The 10545-nt window shown below is 37.3% G+C and overlaps 1 protein-coding gene across 1 annotated transcript; it reads left to right on the top strand.

Moving 5' to 3' along the window:
- The first annotated feature begins 7574 nt into the window (after nt 1–7574).
- On the top strand, nt 7575–8876 carry LOC110861230 (uncharacterized protein F54H12.2-like). Its single transcript, XM_022110335.1, has one exon. It carries the CDS (start codon nt 7575–7577, stop codon nt 8874–8876), a length of 1302 nt encoding a protein of 433 aa, XP_021966027.1.
- Nucleotides 8877–10545: the final 1669 nt, after the last annotated feature.

Below are 10545 nucleotides of genomic sequence, written 5' to 3'. Positions count from 1 at the left end.
AAATTGAATGAATTTTTAAGGAAGAAATATGTAGGTATGTTTCGTGTAAGTATTTATTTAGTTTGTAGAGTCAGATTGTTTTAAGTATTTAAAAATTTAACCCTTTAACTCGTAGCTAAGACAATTATAGTTTTGTAAGAAATAGCTTACTTCTGGAGTAAAACAAAAGTCGTCCTGAAAAATCGTTGTCATGGCGCGGAAGGAAGACAATTGTCGTTTCTAGAAGGTCATTGATTTTCACCATTTTCTCTCCGCGGCCTAAGATTTGTTGAAATTTTGAGGGATTTCTCCTATCCCAAGACAATGCTAAATTTGAAAATTTGCTTACCAAAAATTAGGATATTTCCCAATCTAACGCAATGTTAAATTTTTGATTTTTCAGTTTTATCGAGTTTTATAAAAACTCCTAAATTCCTCGTCTCACAACCATGACCACAACATACTTTAAGTACGTAATAATATTACGTACCCGAATTAATGCATTTTCTTGTAGTCAATGATACTCGTTAAAGGGTTAAGTATTACCGCGTAACTTGGTAAAATTTATGCGACGATGATCAAGAAACTTACGTACATCGTCCTCGGTTCCGTGTGTATGGCTCCATCCCGGCGTGACCCAGGTGTCCGGCAATGTATCGATTGAAGTCGGCGACAATGGCTTCGGCCGGGGTTCGAATGAGTAGAATCGCTTTTTGAAATTGTGCCCGTGCTGTGGTGTTAGATTCGTGCGTTTTAACGACTATGACACGTCCGTCGGTGACACCTTCACCGGGAAAACCATTCTTTAGAAGGGCCTCATCTTTGTACACACTTCCGGTGTAAATTCCTGCAATACGAAATTTATATCTGAGTCTTCATGTAGGATTCAATCGTCAAAATGGGCACATTTTAATCATTTCCTAGCCATGGGAATTTATTTTAAAATTCTGAATGACCAGGTAAATGGGTAAATGTATGAATAAAATGGCGGCGAGTTGTTTTAAACCATTTTCGATTGTTTCAATTTTTCTGAAGGCCTCGTTACCATAAAACTTTCCTAATCTGGAGTGCATAGTTTGATAAAATTTGGAATCACTTTCTCTACAAATCTGTCGTCCAGAATTTTAAAATATGTTCCCAGAAATAATACTGCGAATAACATGAAATTAGGTATCAGAGCATCACTTTAAGGGTGGTAAAAAAAACAACTTTGAAGTATTATTCCTTTACTCACCAGTTGATAGTTGGAGGAGATAGCGAAGCCACGTGTTCCCACTGCCGGGAACGCTGACTAATCCTACCACCAAGGCGGAAGTGGCTTCAACACCTTGCCGGAAATGGAGCCGGACGCATGTATTGATTGGGTCACCCGTGTCGTTAAAAAATTGGTTATGTCGGGACGATTCGTGCCGTGTTGAAATGGATTCTGTATGACTCTTTTGTCTCGAGGTTCTCGAAAACTTGGCATTTCCGGAAATAAAAACGTTAGTGGGGTTTGTTGAAGGTGGAAAGGTGGGGTTGTCCTACGCAAAAATTAAGCAGAATTCATACCTATTCGTTCTAATTGCTTTGGTTGCGTTGATACTTCGTAATTTCACGACAATTTGTAGGACCAAATAGTTACACAACCAGATAAGCAACTTATCGTGAAATTATTAGGTATCCATATACGCAGCTAATGAAAACAAGTAGTAGATCAAGCAATCAAGTAAATTAACGTTACAAGGAACACAAAAAATATTTAAATAATTGCTAAAATAAGGTGTTTACAATATTCTGGGTCATTGCCGCTGTAATTTTCGGAATCAGTATTTGAACTTGAGGAGATAAAAGCTTTACAGGTTTTTTGGATGGTGGCGGGAAGACGTTGTTGAAAATTTTGTGAGCACGTGACGGAGCAACTTTATTCTCAAAAATATAACTTGCCAATTCTCTTGGTGATGCAAAACTCTGTAAAACTCGTTCTCTTCCTGTTTCCTGGTTAAAGAATAAATACAACCCACAATTAGGTAGAATAATGCGACCAATTTCAGAGACAAGGAGATCGACGAGTTGGAACGTTTCGTCATCCTTACTTATGTATTCTGCAAGTTGAGATCAAGGCGGAAAATCTCATAAGGGGCCGTTCATAAATTATGTAGCGGATAACGAGAGGTGAGTGGGGTTACAAGCAGGGTTGCAGAAATCTCATCTCACTGAGATATAATGAGAAATAGTGAGACATGAGAAATATGAGAAATAGCGAGATTTATGAGCCATGCACTAGCGCCACCTAGCGGACGGGGTCATGAACTACAAGTTTATCTTATTATTTCTCATATTTCTCACTCAGCCCCAAGTGAGATGAGTGATATATATCAGTAAATCTCACTAAATCTCACTCAGTGATATATATAACTTGTACCCTGGTTACAAGGCCAATGTTGCACATGTCAAAGAGGGAAGTGGGTGCCTAGAAAATCGCGAAAATTGTTCGTTACGTAATTTATGGACGCCCCGTCAGTGTTAAAACAATCTGTGCTTTTTGCGACTTGGGACAAGTTTTGAACTTCAATTTGTTTAGTAAATGTGTGGAATTATACAGGTTGGCTGACCCATTGTTCGTATTCTAAATTTTAAACCAACTGGCGTAAAAAGCTCGTATGTATGTAAATATGCCGAATTTGTTTGTAATTATATGATTTATTGCATCATAGCCAAAAACCTTTGAAATTGTAATTATGAATAAGAAATAAAAGTGAAATTAAAGAATGTAGGCGAGAAAGCTGATGGTAAATGTTTATTTTATGTATGTAGTTGTCAAACAATTTTCTATTTATTGAATACACATCAAGTGGCTATTCTTGTTTAATGATTCCATAAGAATGATCCAGATTTGCCAGACGGTTTCATGGTGCATATGTATTGGAAAATAAACCAGAAATTTAAAAACACCTGGGATAAATACGAACAGAAGACGCAAATTCAGAAATAAAATGGATCCCAAAAAATTTCCTTAATATTTCATACGTCAGATTTATTAAGTGATTCATAGTTTCCAATTCTTCAATAGAATATATTGCCATGGCGGCTGTAAATGATACCACTATATATTTTGTATTTTAAGAGCGAGTATTTTTCATAATACTCCTGAACCATAACCTCCATCAAAACTTTGAACACATTAACCCCGGTTTCTTCTCTTGTCGCCGCCCACTCAACCTGTTTCCCCGCTAGCATGTTCGCCTCACTTTAACCACGCTTGTTGAAGTTGTAGGTACGCGAACGTGCCCAAGGTTTGCCAAGGAGAATTTTTGCAGGGAAAGATGAGAATGCGGGCCGAAATGTGTTCAAAGTTTTGATGGAGGTTATGGTTCAGGAGTATTACAATTTCATCCTTAGTTGGGACATCTCACGAAACCCCACAATTGGGACGGGTCCGTACTATTAACTGGACTCACGGCTTCCAGCTCCAGCCCAACATCGTTGGGCACGCTGGTAGTCAAGGTAAATTTGACATATTATGAATAATTTTGATTAACCGTTATTTGTTTAATATGTAAATATGCTTACTCAGTGTATTTGAAACTCGATCGTGCTGTGCCCGTCTCAATTGTATAGAAATTACTTGCGTCAACCAGTTGGATTTTAAAGTATGCACAAGCACAGCTTACTGGCTGTAAATGTTCATTGAAGGAAAAATCAGCAGGAGAGAACCACTGCATGCATAGGTCAAACCTTCGAATACCCGAGATCATGATTGGTTGTAGAGTTTCATCCCTTTAGTGAGCTCTCAATTAAAAGAATTTATATATTTGGTCTTTTGAAATTTTGAGTATTCATCATGAGTTGTGAAGCAGAAAATTGCGGTAGAGAAATTAATTTTTACAATGTTTTACAATTCGAGTTTTTGTATATTTAATTTAGGCCAAAGCTTAATAAAGTAATATGAAGCCGGTCCCAGCGATGAATAAATCTAATCCAAAATAGTTTAAAGTGTTTTTTGCTATTACATTTGGTAAAAAATTAAAAAATTTCCTGCACACTAAAACATCCTTAGCAATGTCAAAGATCAAAACTAAGGATCAAAAGTCTAAACTAATTTGTCAGCGCTACCTTACAATATAAAATTCGTTTATATACGACGATTTGGCTATTTAAGAATGTGTAAAACTCAAAGCCGGGCTATCGTATGCAAACTAGTTTTACATTAGCGTATGTATTTATGCATGGATCTACATACATGTAAAATTTCATAGTCGTGTTCTCAAATTTCAATATTATTATTTTATCTATGTACAGAGGGTGGTGCACTAACGGGATGACAGAATTTTACTGGCTGGAAAGTAGGGCATCCAAAACCGATTTTTAAATATTGGGGGACCTCAGACACACAAAAAAAATCGTCGCTTAGAATTTCGCTTCGTTTTTCGCTTATCGATAGCATGGCCAAAATTATGAAAATTGTAAAATTTTGTTCCGACTGGAGCTAACCGACCTTAACCCCACTTCCGAGTTGAGTTTCTGTTCCCTTGTTCCAGAGCTCGCTTATCAGGAAGTAAGCGACATTCTAAGCGACGATTTTTTCGTGTGTCTGAGGTCCCCCATTGTAAACGGGTTTTCATTTTTATGAGAAATAACGTTTTTGAGGCACTACTTGCCATTACTTATTTTTCATGTAATAATTTGTTGTTCCGATGTAGGTCTCTACTAGAGACTCTGTCGAAACTTGCAGAGTCTGTACAAAAGCCAATCCTAAAAAAATTTCAAAAACCAGAAAAAATGAAAACCGATTATAAGAAATCTTTCTTTTGGTTGCCTACTGGAGACTGAACAACCACTCAAAATATCAGGGGTTTGTATCATATCGCAGCTGGTTCTCTCAATTATCTGCCTAATAAATAATGGCAAGGTTTTTAATAAATTTAATTTTATGAGCCGAAATCAATATGTATTTCATACTGCAATAGAAACGGGAGGAGTGGTGGAATTAGGGTGCAGATGAATGTCAGCTGTCCATTGCTGACTTCCGGCTCCTAATGCAGAATTGATTAAGTAAGTTTGGTCTGAAGCTGTAGAAAGATAAAAAATTTTCAGTTTGTAAAATACCAAAGTAGCTATTCTGACTCGAAATATTAATATTGGAAAAAAATATTGTGTTTGGTGTGAAATGTACGCGCATTATAATAAACACCAAGTAAGGAACAACTCACACAAAGTCACGGACACAATCTTACCGCGGTACTCTAATCTGAATACTTGAGTCAAATCCGAGCAGTCCGCCACTTGAACAATTGTGTGCACCTTCTGGTGATTTTCAAAGAGTGACTCGTATACGCTCAACGCCATCTAAAAGTTGCGGTGGTTACAGACATGAATATGCATCTCTTTTTCAGACAGGAGTTAAAGTAGTTATACTGGTACTGTTTTCGCGCCCAGCATGAGTAGGATACCCCATATCTTTAACGTTGATAGGTATGGGCTGGGCGTTACCCTCAGTACTAGCGGTATAAAGTGGATATATTTTGGCGCCCAGCACGAGTAGGATACCCCCATATCTTTTAACATTGATAGGTATGGGATATTTGTAGGCGAAAGTCAAAATTTCTAAGATGTATTTACATGTGCAGAAATGGTAGCGCAAATTTCAAAACTGACTCACAATACCCCAATTGTCTAAATTCTCAACTTCAACTTCACCCAGATGACTCATTTTGCCCCAAATGCCTAAAATTACTCCGAATGTCTCACATTAACCCTCAATGTATTTCTTACGAGAAAAAATCTTTCAGATGTGTGTACATGGGCTGGCAAGAAATGATGGCGGGGCATTTGAGACTTTAGGCCGCCCAAGTTATTCTTCAAATTATCCCAAACGCCTCAAATAGCCTCAAATTTTAATGTTTGGCACTCATCATAAATAATAAAAATTTCTCCTGTCATTAGTTAGTCACTCGCAGAGTGTTCAAGATGCCATTTTACTGCGTGCCAAAACATTTAGTTTGGTTGAGTCTGTTTTTGTTGGTGTTAGATATAGCGCTACTCACGATAATATGTTCATACTTTATAATTGACGGTAGAAATTCAAACTATACCGTATGCAGTCCTCCAAACAGTCGCGAAACTGAATTAATAAATTTGGCTAGAATAGTGACTCAGTATGAAATCCAAAGCAATACTTATTGTAGAGTTTGTTTGTTGTACATACGAAAATTAGGAAATAGTCAGACAATTGACTATAAAACCCTCAGCAAGAACTTGGTGAACGTCACACAAGTTTAGTCGTCGCAATTGAAATTACTTCACCATGTCGTCCTTTTATGTTCACATTGAGAGCAACTCCTCGTTTTCTCACTTCTAGGACAATACAATATCAAGCTTCAGAAACTGGTTAAGCTCGCCAATTAGTTTAGAGTCCAACTCGTACGAAGTGGCCTTGGTAGAATGTAGTTACCCATCATCACCAATTCGTTTTGCAAAGGGCGATGAACTGTACAAAGTGAAACGAACAAATAATTATGTTCCTACCTCGACAAATGAAAAAATAACAAATACAGATACTGTCCCACTTGACAACATAAAATATAATAATTATTCTGAACATAAATCTAACTATGAGTGGATAACAGTGTGCAATAATAGTATTATCGAAACATTTGACGATTTACTTGATGCAATGACTACGCAAAACTTTGTCTTTAAACATTATAATGGATTTACTCTTTTATCCACATGGTCATTTGTGGAAGATGTCCGCTATGATTTTGAATTTAATTCGGTAATGGCCAACATACTCGGTTTCTCACATAAAATTCATACCTCTTCCAGCTTAAGTGCAGAGTATAAATTTAACTTTAAATCAAACAATACGAAACATTATGTTTATTGTGATGTTGGCGAAACCTCAGCACCAATTCTAAGATCTTTTGTAAATCCTTATACTGACATTGACAAAATAATTTCAAAAACATTTACCAACTTACAATATGTGGCAGTGTCAAAACCATCGATGGACCATATTCATATGTATATAAGGAACGAGTTTGCTCAACCTCCACCATTCTCATTTGGAAGTTTTAGTGCTACACTCCATTTTAGGAGAAAACGTTTCTAAAAATGTATTCTGAAGACGATGATGATGATTACTACCAGGCCTACGAACCTCAGATTGGGGGTTCATTGGCTTATAAGGCAAGTTACTATCGACAAAAGGGAGCTGGCCTTGGTGGTGTCTTTGGTGCCATAGCAAGTCGTTTATTACCCTTTGTCAGATCATTGCTACCACACGTTGTGCCTCCATTAAAATCAGCCGTTAAAAATATTGCGCTGGACGTTATAAACAACAAACAATCATTCAAAGACTCCTTACGTTCGAATGCAATGAGTGCATTAAAAGAGGCTGGAACTAGTCTACTCGGGCAGTCTGGTGGGAGGATTAGACGACGAAGGAGAGTTCGAAAGCGACAAACGAAGACTACTCGTAAATCAAAAAAACGTAAAATCAAGCGAAAACCAAAACGTAAACCTGTCAAACGTTTGAAGAAAACGACAAGCAAGAAAAGAAAAACGAGCACACGAAAACTCATCTCCAAACCATCCTTATTTGATTAACAAGAATGGCTAAAGCAAAGCAGGTCATGAACTTTATACGGTCAGAGACTGATCTCTTCTCGGAACCCGGATATGATTTGACTCTCTCCAGCTCCCACAGGGTCGACTACCATCCAATCACCAACATTTCAGATCGATCAACTCCTCTGACATTTATTATTCAAGGAAATGACTCCCAATACATCGACTTTTCTGAAACTCAGCTCTATATTCGCTGCAAGATTGTAGATAGCAAGGGCGCAGATAGAGATGCCGCTCAAATTAATACTGCACCAATTAACAATTTTCTACACTCAATGTTTAGTCAAGTTGCAATTTATTTTAATGATACGCAAATCACGTCACCTACTTCATTATACCCCTACAAAGCCTACTTGGAGACTCTTTTGTCCTTTGGAAAAGAATATACCAAGACTCAAGCAATGGGTGCACTATATCACAAAGAAGTCGATCCAAGTACAGGAGATGAAGGGTGGAACACTCGGGATAAATTGGCCAACAACAGCAAAGTTTTTGAACTTTGTGGAAAACTGAAGACAGACATATTTAATCAAAACCGATTTTGTATTCCAGGAATCGATATAAAAATAGTACTTTATCGTGCACCGGACAGTTTTTGTCTACTCAGCAGGACTTCTTCTAGCGGATCAGATGCAGCACAACTTGAGATTATGGAAGCGAAAATAGTTGTTCAAAAACATACACTACTTCCATCAATTACTATGGGGCACTTGAGATTAATGGACAAGGGTCAGCCTGCTTGTTATCCAATGCGAAGAGGAGATTTGAAATCATTTTCCCTATCATCTGGAACATTACAATATACAAATGAAAGTCTAATTACGGGTCTTTTGCCTGATCGTTTAGTAGTTGGCATCGTCTCAAGTAAGGCCGTACACGGTCATTACAATGAAAACCCATTTAACTTTATTCAAGCAGATATATCGAGCATCACTGTAACGGTGAACTCTGAGCAAGTAACATCTCAAACGTTTGAACTGGACTTTGATAATAAGAAAAGTATTGAAGCTTACTTTAGTGTATTTTCGGGGCTTGGTCTAACAAATCTCGACACTGGAATAGAACTAACATTTGACATTTTCAAAAATGGGAAAACTCTATATGTTTTTGACTTGAGACATCAACACGATGGATTCGCCATACGAAGACATGGCAGTGTGAAGATTGAGATAAAACTACGAAATGCAACTACCACCGCCCTTACTGTCCTGTGCCACTGTGATTATCAAGCAGTTTTGTATGTCGACAAGAATCGTCACATCTACTTTAAGGAATACTCCATGTAAAGATGAATACTGACCAAATTTATCGTATTCTATCGGGGTTGTTTTGTAAAAATAAAATTACTTTTGACGTCTGTGCCTGTAATGAGTTGGATGATCTTGTGTTTGAACACTACCCAATTGCAATTGTGATTAATAACCGACCCACTTCTCACCCAGGCGAACACTGGACATGCATGTTTATTGAAAACCGGAACTTACCAATAAATTTTTTCTGCAGTTACGGAGTAGGAATTGATGAATATGCAAGCAATTTTCGCGAATTTATCCAACGACATGGGACTGGTGTGGTTCAAAATTCTATGCAATTACAATCCCCAAACAGTAACGTATGTGGACACTATGCAATTTGGTTTTTATGGAAACGAGTAAACAATTTTAGTGTAAGAAATGTGTATAGTAATTTTTCGAAAGATTATTCTAAAAATGATAGATTAGTCAACGAATTTATAAATAACAAAATTCATTTATTAAATCAAAAATGTTGTCGTAAGGAAATACATCAAAATTCAATAAACTTTGTACGAAATTAAAATGGTTTCCACTTTTGCATTTTTCTTGTCAATTTGTGCATCTTTTGTTCATGTATCTTCTTTTGCATCCATACACTCTTCTTCTTCTTCTGTGGTTTTCTTTTTATACGGCCTCCTTTCTGCTTGACAATAAATTGGTTGACGCTATTTGGGAGGAGTTCGACTGGAGGCGACTTGGACTTTATGAATTTTAACAAATTCAACATTGCGGGGTCTGATTTTAGATTGGATTTTGCTGAAAGTCCTTTACATAGTCCCACAAGAAGAATGTTCATTTTCACCAAAGTATATGTCACGCCATTTACGATGATTTTATCAGCAATTATCTTTGCACCATTATCTTTCAGAAATTCAAGAATTTTACGGCCACGTTCACTTGTCCCCTTTAAGAGAACTTCAAGCGTAGCACTTGAAATTTCACGCGTTGATGTAATCGCTTCCGATGGCACAGCAGTTTCATTCTCTGCATTTTTAACAAGTACAGGTCCCTTGTCATCCTGCCTCTTGTTATCGATAAGTTGACGATTTAAATTTTGTAAAAGCAAAATCTTGATTTCGTCCGGTATTGTAGCATTCCCAAAAATGTTGGTTTTCTCGGCTTTAAGTTTCTCTTCAAGATCCAATTCAACATCTTGTTGTGAATTTAGCGACATGATTTTCTTGTACCAACTTTCTAGCACCACCTTCATTTTTCTAGCCATTTCCCAACAAGCCCACCCACCAGCGTGGCTACAATTGGCGCTAGTACAGGAAGAAAGCCGCCCTTTTGACACAGATACTTCTTTTTGTTTTTGATTGGTGACTTTAAGCACAGTTTCTGAATGGCTGTCTTGTGGCGCAAAAGCTTTGTTCTCTGAGACTTGGTAACGGGAATGTTTTTGTTCTTTAAATTGAGGCAGAGTTCACAAATGGAACGTATTTCTTCCCCCGTTGCTTTATTTATAAGAAATTTTCTGTCCTTTGTACTACTTTTACACAGCCGATGCAAGTAAGATGCATGGAGCTTAGCACGATTTTTTCGAGCCATAATCAGCCCGAACCTTTGTTCATGACTATGGCATATATCCACAAACGTTGGTTTATATATTAGCCAGTTATGAAAATGGCTTCCAAGAGGAGTGCAGCAAGGATTAAGGCTT

The sequence above is a fragment of the Folsomia candida genome, unplaced genomic scaffold (assembly GCF_002217175.1).
Source record: "Folsomia candida strain VU population unplaced genomic scaffold, ASM221717v1 Fcan01_Sc039, whole genome shotgun sequence".
Classification (NCBI taxonomy): Eukaryota; Metazoa; Arthropoda; class Collembola; order Entomobryomorpha; family Isotomidae; genus Folsomia; species Folsomia candida.
This window is presented reverse-complemented; position numbering and strand designations above follow the sequence as displayed.

What these genes read in the sequence shown, in the direction of transcription:
- LOC110861230 (XM_022110335.1), top strand. Translation starts at nt 7,575, where the DNA reads ATGGCTAAAGCAAAGCAGGTCATGAACTTTATACGGTCAGAGACTGAT.